Genomic DNA, 17,805 nt, shown 5'->3' with positions numbered 1-17,805 from the left:
ATAAAATACTATAAGTCTGGGTTACAATCCCTATATGTAAAACCAATACTGTGTGTGTGTGTGTGTGTGTGTGTGTGTGTGTGTGTGTGTGTGTGTGTGTGTGTGTGTGTGTGTGTGTGTGTGTGTGTGTGTGTGTGTGTGTGTGTGTGTGTGTGTGTGTGTGTGTGTGTGTGTGTGTGTGTGTGTGTGTGAGTGTGTCTTTTAAGTAGGACAGTAGAAATTGATGGCCGACTCAGAAAGCTGACCTACATAGAGGCACAGACAAACTAGTTCCCTCTGCATTCATGCTGAGCCCAGTTGCTCTGCAGAAAAATGCAGAAGAAGCGTTCATATTGTATGATAAACACATTTTTAAAGCATACAGTACATCTATCTGTGGATGCACAACTTGAGACTACATGTGAAAAGTAGAATTATGCAGTGTTGCCTTGTACAGTACAATTTTATGAAAATAGTTGGTGTTCCATAACCACTTGTTTGTTGTTGGGGGAGCAGATGAATCAAGTTTAATTTAGAAATGTAATTGATAAGAAAACCTGTCTAAAGAAGTGGTTCTGGATACCATACAATGTCAGAATCACAGAATTCACAATCACACTGCTTCTGTCTAATTGTTCTCTGACCTGATGCTTTATTACAGTCAGTTCTTAAAAGCTCCTTTGTGAAATTTCTCAGTAATGAGATGTTCTTTAGAATGTCATTCAAGCTTTAAAAGCCTCACAGCTGCTGCTAAACAAACTAAAACTCCATGTAGGGTATTGTAGCCCAATTGTATGCCAGTTCTTCTACCACCTGATGCTTGCTCATACAGCCGCCCACATACAAAATCATACCCTTCATGTGTTGGTCAAATTGAGCATTGACATACTGCACACTGGAGTCCAAAGAAAGATTAACAGTGATAAAGTCCCTCTGGGCTAATTGTGTTTGCACACCTACACAAAGTGTTTGAAGCAACGCAATGTATTTGAGTTCATTTTAAAACCACATTGGTTGAGTATCACTGCATTAGAGTTGATGCACAGTGAGCAGAGGCTCATTTGATTAATATTAACACTACAAGGGCCACAGTACACGGGTCAGACACTTAATACATTGTCAATAGAATGTTTAAAGCAATCTTCATTAGCATCAATAAATGTGGCCTTAATCCATTCTAGGTAGAGTTACTAAAGGTACTAGAGGGGTTGCCACATACAGTACACATATGCCTGGAAAAGCATCTTTAATATCAAAGCTATGGTCACAAAGTAAGAACCTTTTCCAAATCTCAACCTTGAAAGCCAAGCATATCCCAGGACACTATACATTACAAGAAAGAGAAATGCATCAGGAGAAAGCAAACAGAATATATTTATGTTGTGATCTCGCAGCTAAACCAACAACAAGTCTTATCTTCTGAATGTTGCTCTTGGCTCTCTGCGCTGTACACTTCAGTGATTCATTTCACTCACATGCATCAAAGCAGTCCCATTTATATGTCTGTCTTGCTATATGTGCTTTTCAGTGATATGAAATAAATATAACCATATCAATTGTTTATTTATCGAGAACATGTGGAATACAGACGCTCATTCTTACAGTAGTCTCAGCTGTTGTTTTCAACCAAGTGTTTCCCAAATCATCTGCTTCTTGTTGGGGTGACATGAAAATAAATGTCTCTCATGCTGTCACAAATGCATAATCTATAAGTTTGTTCTGTATTTAATTAGTGAAAACCGAATGGGTGACAATTAAAGGCTATTAAATATGTCTTATCATTAAAACATGAAAATTAGCTGACTGGTAATAAAAGATTATGAAGACATTTTTACTACCCAGTCCATCAACACAACGTGCAATAAGGAAGACTATACTGATCTCTAAGTTGTATATGACTTTTGTAGACAAGATATTCATACGTGTACCAAACCAAATGCATTAAAAGCTCTTTTATTCTAAATGCAGTGACAAAGTGCAAACAGCACTTCTCTCAGGATTGAAACCGTCAGCTGACTGATGTCTGTGAACGCAGATGATTCTTCCTTCAATGCCTTCCTTGTTTGCTGTGTCATTTTTATTTTCTGTCCTACAATTATTAAAACTCTGTTGTTAACAACAGTTTTTCACAAACTGAATTTGAAACAAATTTCATGGATTTTTAGAGCGTTGTTGGCTTTGAACAACTTTCTGAAGAGTATTAGTATATCAATACTTATGCTTAAGTGTTTACTGAAAGTTTGTTTTACAAACAGATTTTGAAGCAAGCATTTTCACAAATGAGTTCTTTTTCTCCTGTTTTCCTCCGCTTTGCTCTGTGCAGTTAGCCAGTTCATGCCGTTAACTATATTAAACAGGGGATTAACGCCCGGGGCTCTGGGTCTCTAGTAATAGCAGACGGAAATACTGATCAAAGGCCTCTAACTGTGCCGTGGGTGTTAGGTCTGCCTCTGTCTGCTCCTCTGCATTACAAGGAGATGAGGCACGGGGGCTAGGGGGCCCACAGGCGGACAGACAGGCAGGCAGCGCAGGAGCGTTCTGTAGACTCTCTCCTGATTGGACAGATGAAGGTTGGACCACAAATAATTAGGGCAGGATAGCCAGTTCAGTAGGGGAGGTGTGCTGTAATTGCTTCAGGTGTGTTGCACCGATGACCTAACAGCGTAGCATATTCTTGTTTTTATATGTGCAATGCCCATCAGGAGGTTGTGTGTGTGTGGGGGGGAGGGGGATACTACACTCTCTTCCAGCTGTGTCCCAGAGGACATGTCTGACACTTCCTTCAGGTAGCCCCACTTCCTCTCCCTCTGTGTTGACGGGGTCCAGAAGTCAAAACCGCTCAGCAGCAGGCGCTTCTCATTTTAATTAGGAGCAAAATACTACCCAGCCCCTACTGTCAAAACCTTACATATACAGGTTTATTTTAGAGGCTGCAGGAACACAACATATAAATGCAGACCTCTGCCAAGGCCTGTAAATGTTAACAAAAGTGGAAATAAGGTTTTTTTCTATAATCCTTTTTGACAGACAAACAAACAAATAAACCAGCCAGAAGCCATGACCTTGTAGTTAGAGGTATTAATGCATTAAAGGTATAATTGTATATACAGCATTTTGTGTCTTTTTTGCTGATGATATTAAATATTGGAGGAAAAAGTACTCAGCTTTGTTTAAAAGTATTCCTTACGCGTATATATTTAGTTACTGGGTTACTATTATGACTGTTGATGTATTTTCATCACAACTGCTAAATGTTGAGCAAATTTGAATAACTTTATATACTGCTGCTTGATATCTCAACCTATAAAGGCATTTAAGTCAAGGTTTATTTAATACATGGTTTAGATTTAGTATTAAATAATAATAATAATAATAATAATAATACATTTATTTTATAAGCTCTTTTACCGATGCTCAAAGTCGCCTGACAGAGCTAATTATCTAAACCTAAAACAGAAGCTGTCTAATAATTGTTGTGGAGTAGACAGTACAATAGTTGCTCTTAAAATGTAGTAAATAGTAGTCAATAAATGCACTCTTTCCTCCACTGATGTCGAGTAAACATGTGTGCGCTTGCATGTACATTATGGTCTATATGCAACATGTACGTTTAGCAGTTTCAGCAAGCAATCTCTACAAACATAAATAGGATACATCCCAAAAAAAAAAGAATCCCTTTCCTTAAATTCACTTGGTGCTTCACATTGACCTAGAAAGGTGTGGATAATAAGGCTCTAGCTGTGTGCTTAGTATATCAGCAAAAGTACATGTGCTTTACATCCGCTCCCATGTACTTATCGCAGTATATTTAGCTGCAGTCATTAGGGAGTGGGGGGGGGGGGGCCGGGTACCTGCAGCAGCTGTAAAATGATTTCTCTCTTAGCTCTGCCTTGTGTTCATTCTCTCACAAGGTCTTTACTGAGAATAGCACTCGTCACAAACACAACTTCTAGTAGCTCATAATATAGGACGAATAAACACTAAAGGGAACAATGGTGTGTTTAATTTTCATGGATCATTTGTGGTTCTGCACCACTGTGTTGCACAATAAAACGCAGTTGTAATCTTGTCCATGTATGATATTTTAGAAAAACAATAGATAACAAAGCACTTATATGGACATCAAAGAAGCCCCCCACACCGGAGTCCGCCACCATTCCTATTACATAGAGGGTTAACACATGAAAAATAACTTCATTTATAGCTGCAATGCAACTTTTTTTATTCCAATTTGACTCAAGTCCTTGCGTTATCTTCGTCTGGCAGGATCAGCTTGTTCCTTCTTTTGGAGGGGCTTGTATGAGGGAGTTGTATGTGTGTGTGTGTGGGGGGGGGGGGGGGGGTTGAAATGCATTTAAGCAACAGCGGCAGAGAAACCTGGAATGAGTGTGAAATAAAGAGTGAGTATGATGAAGGTGGTAAAGGGCCGTGAAAGTAGGCTCCCTGCCGATTTCTGTGGAGCGATGAGATGAGGCCAAGCCCGGCTCTGGCTAATAAGTGTGAGCAAGTGCAGCCAAGAGGACCCCAGCCAGAAGCCACACAACACCTATTATCCCCCTTCCCACGTATAAAAAAATCCATGTGTTTCCATTTACAGGGTATTGTTTAAGCTGTGTGTGGGAAGCTTTGTGAATGCAGGCGTGTTGACACCTCTCTCCGTGTGTCTGACAGTCTTTAATAGTCTTGTTGAGGTCAGCCTCCCTGCCGAGTGTGAATTTAAGGACACATAAAGGCAGTGGTGGAAAGTAAATATACTGTACGTAAGTACATTTTTGAAGTACATGTACTTTACTTGAGTATTTTCATTTTATGCTACATTATAATTCCTCTCTACTATATCTTGGAAGCAAATATTGTGCTTTTTAAACAGTTAGTTACTTGTTTGCAGGTAATTTTGCAAAAATGAAATCCACTAATCCACTTGTACTATGATGGATAGAGATATCTGGCAGTATAAAAAGTTAGGAATGTTTATTCATCCTTGAACAGCTGCATAATTACATTGATAGACACATGAATACAACACTAATTATACTCCACTGATATAATGTATATTATTCCCAAAAATGGCCACTTTGCATAATGAGTATTGTTAGATGTGTTTAAGATTATTTTGCTGCTAATACTTCTGGACTTTTGCTTGGAACAGAGTATTTCTACACTACGGTATTATTACTTTTACTTAAGAGGTCTGAGTACTTCTTTCACCAGTGCATAAAGGAATGCTTCTCTTGGCTACTTTATGGACTTTAATTGTATTTAAGCACCGAAGAAACTGAAACATTGACTTTAATTAAATGTTTTACGTCAACAGATTTCACATAACTGTATCAGGTTAGTTGAAAAAAATATATTTCTTTCAACTAACCTAATACAGTTATGTGAAATCTGTTGACATATTACATTTAATTAAAGCCATTTTTTCATTAACTTTTCTAAAATAAGAGCAATAAGACGGTGCGGTATAATGGCAGGGCAACGAGGTCAACCAAGAAGGAATGAGCTGAGCCAATGACAGAAAATTATTAGCTGGTTGTCTTTTTGTCGTGTATGTGTGCAGGAAAAAATCCAATAGTAGTCTACACTCTAACAAAAAATGCCCATTTGAACAGACCCAGTGATGGGTGTAGGGGCCCTGCTGGTGGGAGCAGTGGTGCTGTGGCCCTGACCCCGGCAGATATAATGGTGCAGGGGAAAATGTCCTGTCAGTTGATGGAGGAGCTGCCTGTAGCAGCAGGAAGGAGTGTGGCACAGGTGTGTTAACCTCTTTCCTTGTCACTTTTTTCTGTCTTTCTACCCACGTCTCCCTCTCCTTCCATCTCCACCTTTTCCTCTTTCCCACCATCACAAGACTCCACTCCCTCTACCTACACTCCAACGTGACAAATTACTCCCGGCGGTTGATTTGTTGGTTGTCAAAAGTGCTCCTCATGCTGGCATGAAGGTGGGGGTGAGCAGGAGAAGAGAGTGCAGCCCCCCTATTCCCCCTTCCTTGTCTCTTCCGCCTGTCGTCATCACCGGTCCCTTGTCTCCCCCCTCGCCTCACACATGTGTGTCGCCTCAGCTCGGTGTTGAGGCGTCTCAGTGGAAATTGATATTCTGTCTCATAAGATCTCATTAGACGAGATGTTGTCCGTGTTTAATCGGCTCACACATTAGGCTTCCAACCCTTTTTTTGACAAGGCTGCTTTGATATGTGTCTAGCTGTGTCAAAATCTTTTGTTATTTATGGAGGAGGAGCAGGAGGAGGAGCACTAAAGAAAACATCCAGCTAGAGATGCACTTTATGACAAAACTGCCAGTGTTTGTGAAAGTAAGCAGCAGCAAAGACATCTGTATTTTTCTGGTTCATTTGATGAATTTATAGAACAAGCTGCTTATGTTTCATAGTACACTTAATTTAGTATTTCTTCCTGAGTGTGAATATGAAAACACTTAAGGTTTTAAGTGTTTACCAATCAGCATGCACGCAGTAGGGGTCGGTAATGTAGAAGGAACATATGCTAGGGTGTATGTGATGTATCTTTAGGACTTTTTTATGGGAATAAGCCCACAAAGATGAACTAGAAATGATGTTCCAAATGTTGTCGTACTGAGTTGATCACATACTTTTTATTTATCTGTTTATTTCACTAGCAGATGCACTAAACTCAGAATATAAACTCATATTTTTATATAAGTAAAGTAAAGTAAAGTAACAAAGAAAAAACGTAAATAAGACCGAAAGGAAAAATAATAATTACATATACATATAAATAAATAAATCTTATAAATATCCTGCTCATTAAGGCAGTATTAATTGTGGAATGTGTTGGTATTGTTGTATTGCCTAACCCTATCATTCACACTACATAAATGTCATTACAAATATTAGCTGATTGACAGAAAATAAATGGGAAAGACTTTTGAAAAATGAGTAAAATAAATAAACCCCAAACATTCTGTGGTTCATTATACATATTTCCTCTCTGTTTTACATAAGCTAAATATCCTCTGCGTTTGTTCTGTTGGTGGGACAAACAAGACATTTGAAGACGTCCCCTCTGACTGTGGTGACGGGCATGTTTCACCATATCCTGACATTTGATAGAGCAAACAATTTGATCAATGAAATGAGAAAAATAATCTGCAGATTGATCGAAGATGGAAACAATCGTGACTGTGACAGCTGACAAATCTGTTGTTTGTTTTCCCTAGTACACTCAATGCTAACATGAGGATAACCGTGTCTGAAGAGCTCTCCCTTCCATTGTTTGACCTTGAGATTTGTCCTGTGTAGTGGAGGACGACACACGGATTTGTATTAAATTGTATGAACAGGACATACTCATCGTTGTTGAGCTCTTATTTGAACTGCTGTCTCCTACTAGTGTATCTTTCCGCGTTCAGTAGGTGACTTGATTTACTGTATGAGTGGCGTTCCATGACAGTAAAGCGGTGGTGGAGCTTGTGTTAGTCAGATGGGATGTTTCTCTGCAGTCAGTTACGGCGCTTTAAGCTCAATCTGAGGTGATTTCATTTCACCGTGGTGTGTTTGCCATTTTGAAAAGAAACTCATCTCCTTTCAGTCCCACTTGCGGCTTTATTCACTAACTGTTCCTCTTTTGTGCGGTTTCCTCTTTTGCAAACGTAATGGAATATCAGTTTTCCTTTCAACCCCATCTATACAGAAGCTAGATTGCTTTGTGCATCACCATCAAAACACAAGAGGGGAGCATTGCAATCCACTTGTGTTCAAAAGTCTGAAACCATCTTTTCTCTCTGTCTTTGTGGAGGGGTTAAGCTTTTATCCTATAAATATGGCATGAAAATCCCACTGTCAACGACACATTCATACTAAGGCCCGCATTAACATAAAAACGAGGGCTTGTTATACAGTGAGATTTCAATAAAAAGAACACAAAATGCTTTTAATGAAATTCAGATGCTAGGCCCGAGCTCTCTGAATCTCATTAAATGAGCTTTGTGCTGTTTTTCCATCTTCTCTTTGTAGAGGAGGTCCTCGAGTGCCCTTAATAATGTGGCAGATTTCATCATATTCCTGATTTAAAGAGGACAATGTCTGTCTTGTTCACTTGTTCTTCTCCAAGCCCGAGCCAATCTCTGCAGATGTACTCGCATAGTTGCTGGATGTGGCTTGTGATAATATTCCATCTTGTGGTGCATTTTATTTCTTTTTAGCTCCTGAAGTTTGGTTAAGTCTCTCCTCTAAACCATTCCTTCCCCCCCCCCCCCCCACCCTTCTCTGTTTCCCTAGGATTTGGCTTCATAACTTTCGAGAGTGAAGACATCGTAGAGAAAGTCTGTGAAATTCATTTCCATGAAATCAATAACAAAATGGTAAGTCCACTCATTTTTTTCTAATTTTATTTTTTCAATTCCAGCTGGGGTTTTTGAAGGATTAATATTTGATTTCTTCTTTCCACTCGTATTAATAGCGGAGTAGGTGTGTGTGTTCATGTTCATACGCACAGACGGACACACACACACGCTGTGGGTCTCTGGGTCTCAGGGATGGGAACGCAGTGGTGTGTACTGCCCACACACCGTGAAATTGTGTGGCTGAGTTCTGCCTGTCAGGCTGAGGGACGGGAGAGTGGAGCCTGTCCCTCTCTCTCTGAATCCCCGACCACACACACACACACACACACACACACACACACACACACACAGGTTTAGGAGTCCGGGGATGCAACAGGGAAGCAACTTGCAGAGTTCATTAGTCAGGGATTAACACCTTCCAAAGTGTCCCAGTGATGCTTGTTTTATTTACACCAGCAATATGGTCATTTCTGAGCCAGGGCTGGGCAATAATATATCTAAATTGCTATATAAGGTTAGATATCATCTTAGATTAAAAATATTGTCATATCATAAGTATGTTTTTCTCCTGTATTATTAGGGGGTATAGTGATGTAATATTGCCGAATTTATCAGTCTTGCAGCTATTCTATTATTTTTGCCTTTACCTGTTCAGTCAATATATCCACATCAGTGATGCTTTTTAGGGTTTTCCCTTCCCTGTAGTGCGTATATAGGTTTTTGTGCATGTAAATAGTCTGCAAAGGCTCAAATCCAAAAGTTAGCTACAGAGGGAGTTTCTCTCCCTCACACTCCACCCCACTACCTGAAACATCTGGATTAGACTCCTTTGTTTACTTGCGTGACATAGTGACATCACGATGTAACACTTGTGCTTCTATTGACAAGCGCTCCAACACCTTGTACGTCATAGGGGCGGGACATATCTAAACGATTGACCAATCACATGAAAATGAGCATAGTAGGGCCCTTGTAAGTAAAAGCACCAACATCCATCCCTAAAATATCATCACAATATCCAAATGTTTGGTCAATACAATCATGATATTTGATTTCTCCATCTTACCCAGCCCCACTCCTGGTACTCCCCTTCTCACCCTGTCTCTTATGATAATTGACAGGAAGCGACTTCAGTGTAGCGGGTGTGACATTAGGTCCTCCTTCACCCAGTTCCACCCTGCAGGCCTCTCGAGAAAACCTGCACCATTTGAGCGATCCTGTGCATGGTGATTGACTGGAGGGAATACTTGTCTTTCTGACATCCCCCCTCCCCTCCTCTCTCTCTCAGTGTGTGTCTTCACTCTCTCCCAGTCTTTTCCCTGAAACTGACTTGACTGGTCATGTGACTGACAGGTTCAGCGTAGTAGAACCATGTTCCCCAGGGAGCAGCCCAGGTCACATATGACCCGCAGTATACATCCCTCCGTGTCTGCGCACTGCATCACAGTGCATGCTCAGGACCGCAACCCAAGAGTGTGTGACAGGAATAACCGCGTGTATACATGGAAGAGTTTCTATCACAATCAAATGTCTCAGATCCTTTGACATGTAGGCATGGCACTCTGTGAACAGATACATATCACGCCTCAACAAGAAGCATGAATGCACACACCAGAGCCTCTAATGCTGCACACAAAGCAAACAATTGCTGCCATTGCTGTCAATTTCTAATACTATTTCTGCACAATTTGGTATGAAACAAAAATAGCCAACTAGACATTTGTTCCCAACGATTTTGATATGACACCACAGGAGGACAGCTTTTACTATGAAGAAAAATGATCCTCATTAAAGGCATACCCACAACCTATCAGTGAGAAGGCCTCATTGGATGTTAATTGGATTGTAAACACTGGTTCTAATTAGGAATGCAAAATAGCTTGATGAATAGATGGCAGAGTTATTGTTCAATATCATAATAATCATTATGAATTATTCAAAAACAAGACGAGTTTCTCTGTTAAAGTCTCAAGGAGGAAACAATAACCAACATTGTTTCGGGCCAAAAACAGCACAAGATAACCAACAAATACATTTTCACAACTCACAGGCCTTATTAGAGAATATAGTCCAACTCATATCGTCTGTCTGAAATAATGTTGCTGTTGAAAAGGGTTTTATAGCGCAGGGAAACACTTTTCCATTCAACGACAAAAACTACATAGGAAATGTTGCGTAGAAGGTACCTTGAAATTGTTTTTTCAAGCAATATTGGAGCATGTATCAAGTAGTGCAGATTAAAAAATGCTTTCTTAAATAGGCACTTGTCTTGATGTCTATCTTAAGACATTATTCAAGATAAATGACATCATTCACCTTCAATCAGTCTCTTGCTGTGTGTAAGTTGCATTTTGATTTAGGTAACTGCAACTAGTGAATGCAGCTCAGTTGTTCCTCACAGCTACTTACAGTCAAGTTGGCAAGTGGATAGAAAAGAAATCTAATGTATTTATCGCATATGGAATGCTCCCGTTTGAAATTAGCTTTTTTTTTATGGATGTCAGTTTTTGAGCCACAAGAAATGGCAGAATGTATCGTGGAACATGCAAGGTAAGGTTTGCTTTTAACCAAGCAGAACACGGCTTTTAAATCTGAAACAGTTTATTCCACCTTTTTTTTATTGTACAGTTTACAGACACTGTGCAGACAAAAACACACAACCTAAAGCCTGTTCCCCTCCTCTCTTATATAAAGACATAAATAGAAAGAGTAAAGAGAATCATAGGTTATTAATCTTCACACCTATGAGGTGATACACTGTTGCGCATTGTGACATGTTGTACTTCCCAGAGTGCCAGAAAATACATTGACCGCTTGATGACTGTAAAAACAGAGGTAAAGTGTGGTTTCTCATAAAAGAATCGAAGCCATGTGAACCATATGGGAGTCCCTTAACAAAAAAAGATGAGTATTATTGAGAGGGGACAGTGTAAAAGGACAGCGTTGTGCGCTAGATTTCCGAAGCTTTTGTCACCTTTTGTCAAGGGGTCCCTCTCGGCAACACCTACTGTACATTACATTTCCAGAGGACTAAGGAAATATGCGAGCCCCTCTTTTACAAAGCGCTGACATCTTGGAATGTCAGCAAAGAGGGAAGAATGTGGAGTGTGTTAAAAGCATTTTTCAAAGACACTTCAAGTTTGCTGCACAGAGGAGAGCACTGGTTATCCGCTGTCTGAAGCATCGGCACACGAAATAAAAAATGCCTCCTGTCTTCTTCCTTATGAAGTACCATACAGAAATAGACCTCATCCATCCTGCCTGCGAGTGTTATCTAAGATGGTTCTTGAATAATTGATGCAGACAGAAATTCCACCCCACTTGGGAGGGTTGTGGATGTACAGGGCACTCCACCTTCTTCCTTGCCCTGTCCTCTCAAGGGCTCTGGCAGTGCGGTGGGTCGGTGCCCATTCAGATGTGAGCGACCGGAACTTTCAGTGACTCGGTCAATCACACTGTGTTCATGTGCCACCCGGGCCTCACTCTCAGGAGCACTTCCTGTCACCGTGAGTCCAGCCTCATAGATAATTAATAGTAGGGTGTTACTTAGCAAGAAGCTCTCAACCTGCCCCACCACTGACACCTACATCGCTTTTACCTCTGTACCTGTCAAGTCAAGTCGAATTTATATCATAAATCTCGCATTTTCCTCCGGAGGCTCTGACACTGCCCTGCTTGTGATAAAAGTATGGATTAATATCAACATGATTATTTAGCTACAGTTTTAAAGCCAGCTAACATTGTGGAGTAAAAATCAATGACTTGACATTTCTCAAATATTTGTTTAACAGTTTCTGAAGCCACGTATGAAAGTCTTTATAATACTGGAGTAAGACCTAAATACAGCTAAGGAAAATTCCTTTTCCTCTATCACTCCCCACCCTGCAGTTATGCATGCGCAGCTAATTCATAATAATACCTATCAAGTATTGGTGCTGATGAGCGAGCAGTGTGCCATTAAAATGGACTCACATTGGTTTTAGTCAAGTGCTTCAAGGTAATATTCTTTAATGTGTCATCTTTAATATTCAACAGTCGCGAATGATCACAACAGGAGGGAGGAATTTTCTGTGAGTCGTCAATTTCTAGCTGTGTCTTCCTGACATGGCCAACCAATTACTGCACTGAGGAGCTCCGACTCTCTGCCGCAGAGGATAATACTAATACAGGTAGACAGCCATACATCAGCCTTAATATATAGACACACAAAATGCAGCACCTTGTGATAATATAAGTAGAATAATAAAAAAACGTGGTGTATCACATACATTGTTGTAGCATTTCTTTCTACAACAATGTACAGAACAATATAGAGATTTGAAAGCATAGTTTTCTTTAAATCTTTTCTTACCTCCTACTCCCTAATACATTGAAACCAAAAGGCAGAGAACAAAACAGGATTTATTACTTTGGAAATGTACCTATTTAAGAAATAAGAAATGTTTCTTTGCCATTCTAAGATTGATTTACAATGATCAAGAAAATACATTTTGAAAAACTAGTTAGATTTCAACTCAATAGGTAGTTTCTCTTCCACTTTTTCTGATTTTACAGAAGTGAGTGACAAGGTGATATCAATAGGATAAAGCAATCTGCTATAAAAGTTGTCATTAATGCAAGGAAATAAAAAATCCATAAAAGCATTAGCCGGAACAATTTTACATTTAAAATAAAAGCTTCCCGAATAATACAAATTTGAAATCAAGCTGTAGCTGTATCATATTTCTTAAATAAGTATTTATTTATTTTACATTGGGCTGCTCTGCCTCAACTCTGGGTATTAACTTGAGTTTCACAATGGACGGCAAACTTCCAATCCTGCTAGCATTAGCTCACCTGTTGCTTTGCTTGGGTAACTTAGAGGAGGAGGTGGTACCATAGGTTGGGTTGAAAGCTAAATCAAAATTGTACTGTGTTCTGTTCGCATTATGATTTAAAAGAGGATTTGATTGGAATCCTCGATTTTTATTCAGAGAAGTAAAGTGTATTGCTAACGGCTGCTAAATGTGGCTGCCGTAAGCTATCGTCAGCTGCAATTAGAAGCTCGGAACACTGGAAAAGTGTTGGTGTTGTTTACAGTGCTAAAATCCAGGGAATGCTTGTTCTGAGTAATTTGCAGATTATATGTATATATATTTTTTTACTGTAGCTATAATAAAGGTTCAGGACATCAGTAGTGTATACCCTTTAAGCTATGTCTACAAGCAATGGGTTGTGTGTGATCAGGTAACCAAACCTTTATATGACTTTTATTAACGCTCGCCTTCTGAGTTAGTGAGTGCCAGCTGTACCAGTCCTGCTGCTGTGTGTCAAACCTCCAAACCAATCATTGCGCTGTCTACGAACATTAAAGTTTTACTGCCCTCAAACTAGAGGCCATGAAGTCAAGTGTGTGTGCGGCGTTCACCTAGGTCTTATGATGTATATATCACCCCTGGACACACTTGGTTATAGCCATGGAATAAACGAGCCCTCACTATTTTTAAAGGAGATTTCTGCAGAGAGAAGCTGAAGTCTCTGGGTGTTGAAATAGTCTTTGAAAATATTTCTTTTTAAGGTAGAATCTTTAACAGTGTTTGAACATCAAGTGCCTAATAAGGTAGTTGGACCACCCTTCGGAGCAGTTTCAGTCTCGCATGCAGCGCTGCCTTACAGCTTCTGCTCTGTAAGTAATTGGATGTTTACCCTTCATTGAAGAAGGAAAGCTTTGAGGGATGAAGGAAGTGGAAATCCACCTCACACTTTGCACTGCAGGACGTCCCATAAAAGACACAATGTTCAGATCTGCTGATTGAGGAGGTGATGGAAGCCATTTATATGTCAACCTGATGATCGTGGCATTGCTTTTGAATGTGTTTCTCTGTGTGAATAGAGACAATATCATCTCTGTATATAGAAACATGTCAAGGGAACAGTTTTTGGCACCACAGGGAGCACATGGTCCTTAAAATGACCTCATATTCTGTAGCCTTTACATAAACGTGCACAGATATCATCAGGCCTAATGACTACTCCGGGATTGTCCGCCATTGAAAGCATCATTTTCCTTTTCCTTCATAACCTCTTTGTGATACATCCCAGTACTAACAATTGTTTCAAAATGGTCCTCAGTAAATACATTTTTTTTTAGAAAACACATGACATGCAGTTTCTATTGAGACCGGTTCACAGAGTTCTGAAAGTCACACTGTTCCTTTTGAGTGTCAGACATTGACCCTCTGGAGGCTTTAAATGTTGGTTGTTGGTCCTTTAATGGACAACAGAGGATCAGGGCGATATTCACAAACATCCACATGCCAAAAATAGTTCCAAACTCAGAATATCCTAATATAAAGGTGGCAGACAAAAAGACGTCAACAGTTTTGCTCTGACATTTATTCACACTGTTTTCAAGCTCTAAAAGTAGCTCGTAATTTGTTAACTGCTGAAGGTAATACACTTTTTGTGGCAAGGTTTAAAATCATACAACAACAACAATCATCGCTTTGCAAGGGCTCCCTCCACTAATAGCATGGGATTTTTCAGTTGGAGTTTGGAATATTGCAAATAATATATTTAGCAAACATACTTTTATGCTACTTGACCTTTCCTTCAGCAGGATAATCTCCACTCAACTTTTGTTATTTTTGAAGTGAATAGTTAAGTTATCTACTTCATGGTAATATGGCTGCGCTATACACCGCTAAGCTAAAGAGAGACGAGTGTTTGGCATGTTGACATGACGCTTACTTATTTCCAAGTTTAGGACTCATTCCTGCACCACTCTATAGTGACTTTAGCATATTTTGATGGCACTGAGTTAAAAGAATGATATTGTCAGCTGCACATGTCAGAATTATCCAACACCCAAAGAGAAAGTTTGCACAACTTTGCACTCCTGGGACCTTGGATGGAAATCGGTTTTCTTCGCTGATGAATTTCCTCTACATCCTCTGTGTGTCTCGGTTATTAATTAAACCAAAATGTGTCATTCTGTTCTTGAAATCAACCACTAAAAATGGTTTTGAGAAGCCTTATTCTTTAAGTGAATAATCAGACAACCATGGCTGATGTTGTGCATGCAGAGCCGTGACATATCCCAGCTAAGCAGTCTATGTGTTTTGACTGATCAACTGGGAGTGGGCGCTAGAGTAAATGAATCACACGGCTTCCTTTCTTCAGTCTGCCTGTCAACCTATGGAATCCATTCACTAGTGAAGCTAAAAGTAGCTGCGCACCTCCCCCTCTACAACAACACTCATCCCTGAAGGACAGCCATTGCCAGTGCAATCCCGCCCACACCTTCCTATTATACTACAAGGTTAATATGTATAGGAGATGTATTGAAAAGGTCATAACTAGAGTGTTCCTCTGCTCCGTATCACAGGGTGTGCACATGAAAACAAAGAGGGTTCTTTGTTTGATTCTTCACCAGTAGGCTGTGTTGGTAGTAGTGCTAGTGGGCATACAGTGGGTGCCCCTCGTCATTTCAATATCAAGCGTTGTTGTTGGTAGAGATGTTTTTGAATGACTGATAAACAAAACCAGAATTCTGAATTTATAACCAGAACAAGACAGCAACAGAACAAAATGGATGTTGCTGCAATGACACTGAAAAATATATTTCAATGTGAAGTGTAATTTGTCACTTATTTAAAAGCTGAAGTACAGGGTTTGTAATTTATGTTAAACAAGTTACTCTTTTTGAAGTACACAACATATTTAAAAATGGTTTCCTTTTTAAAGAGGCCTTATTATGGTTTTTGGGGGCGGGGGTTTCCCTTTCCTCTAGTGTGTTGTATAGGTTTGTGTGTATGTAAACACACAAGCCCCCCCCCCCCCCCCCAAATGAAACACCTCCATTGTATTTGTTTGATTACTTAAGCGACATAGTAACATCTCTACATAACACTTGCGCTTCTTTTGGCTAACGCTCCAATACATCGTATTTCATGGGCTAAGGGGTTGGATTTAGTGGTTGACCAATCATTACATAGCTTGACCATCTAACCGAGCACTCTGGGCTCTGGTTTTAGACAGAGGGTGAAAAGAATTGCTGCAGCACAGGCAGTATGAACATTAAAGCATGGAAACATGTTACAGTAGAGGCACAACATCCACAAATGAACCTCAAAAGAGCATAATAGGGCCCATTTAATAATGTTCACTGTGAAATGCTAAAACTAATGAACAAAATAATAATAATTATAAAAATAATCTATCAAATAATGCCGTTTTTAAAGTCCACAGTCCTTTAGAATTGTGTGTGAGCCTCTGGCCCATTTAAAAGTTCCCAGTTCAAGCACTCACAAACAGTATTTCCAAGAACTTGCTAAAAGTCCACGTTTTTAAGAGTATATACACTCTACTGTTCGACTTGTCTATTTTCCTCCCTTGCCTGACTCTATCTTGAGTCACAGAGTGACACAAATCTCAGAAGATAAGCTATCAACTGCAGTGTGTCAGTGCAGTGGAGTAGCAGAAAACATCTCGATATATGTTGAAAGCACGCAGGTCGAGGTAACCATACCTTGTCAACACTGCGTGGCAGGAATTCACTTCAACAGTCAGCTGTCTTACAAACTGTGTGTGTGTGTGTGTGTGTGTGTGTGTGTGTGTGTGTGTGTGTGTGTGTGTGTGTGTGTGTGTGTGTGTGTGTGTGTGTGTGTGTGTGTGTGTGTGTGTGTGTGTGTGTGTGTGTGTGTGTGTGTGTGTGTGTGTGTGTGTGTGTGTGTGTGTGTGTGTGTGTTCGTTCAGATCTCCTGGGTGCTTTTTCCAAACAACACAATGAACTGTTCTGACAGGGAAGGCAGGGCAGGTTAAAGTGGTGCCCTTTATCTTGACAAGCCACAATAGTTTTCAAACTGGGACATCTAAATGATGGATCATGATACTTTTCACAAAACAATATTGTGTGCTGTTTTTATAGCATCAAGTGTCTAGAAAAGCCACCATTCAGCACAATAGTTGCTCTTAAAGTGATGTAAGTGTAATGTTTTCCCACTGTTCATGTGGCAGAGGGTTCAGCCTGTAAACAATTCTACATGAAGAAAATGTGAATGTGTTGCGTTCACGTCCGCTGAACCTTTGCAGTGATTCGCTGTCAGGCTCAGAATTGTCTTGCCGTCCTTTCCGTTCTCCTCTCTTCGACTTAGCTTGCTCTTGAAAGCTGCTGCCTCCCTCCTTCACACACTCCTGTGTGTTTGAAGCAGGTGAACACCCACACACTCAGACCATCACAGATCTTTTTTTTTATTTTGTATCCGTGACAAGGAGCCATCTCCCTGAATATCAAAGATCCTTCTTGAAGAGCATGTAGGAATGACTCACCCCGGGGTCTGTCTCACTACCTTGGGGGGGTGTCCAACTCACTGAATTTGGCTGCTGCCGGACGCTGAGCGGACGCTGTCTCTTAACTACGATACGTTTGTCAACCAGCTAGGTGAAACTCTTAACAGTGCAGCAAGATTTCTAACCAACCCATTTGTCCCACCCAGTTCTTACATGCATGCTGGGGGGTCATTC

General features: G+C 40.1%; 1 protein-coding gene across 13 annotated transcripts in view; it reads left to right on the top strand.

The window, feature by feature from the left end:
• The window catches only part of LOC134871779 (RNA-binding protein Musashi homolog 2), a 249,768-nt gene that overhangs the window by 171,191 nt on the left and 60,772 nt on the right, over positions 1–17,805 (top strand). For all 13 annotated transcript variants that reach the window (XM_063894679.1, XM_063894680.1, XM_063894673.1 and 10 more), the window contains exon 8: positions 8,237–8,319. In XM_063894679.1, coding sequence (XP_063750749.1) covers positions 8,237–8,319 — 83 coding nt within the window. The remainder of the gene's footprint in view (positions 1–8,236; positions 8,320–17,805) is intronic.

The sequence above is a fragment of the Eleginops maclovinus genome, chromosome 11, assembly GCF_036324505.1.
Source record: "Eleginops maclovinus isolate JMC-PN-2008 ecotype Puerto Natales chromosome 11, JC_Emac_rtc_rv5, whole genome shotgun sequence".
NCBI lineage: Eukaryota > Metazoa > Chordata > Actinopteri > Perciformes > Eleginopidae > Eleginops > Eleginops maclovinus.
Note: the sequence above shows the minus strand (reverse complement) of the source record. Positions and strands in the feature narration are given on the sequence as shown.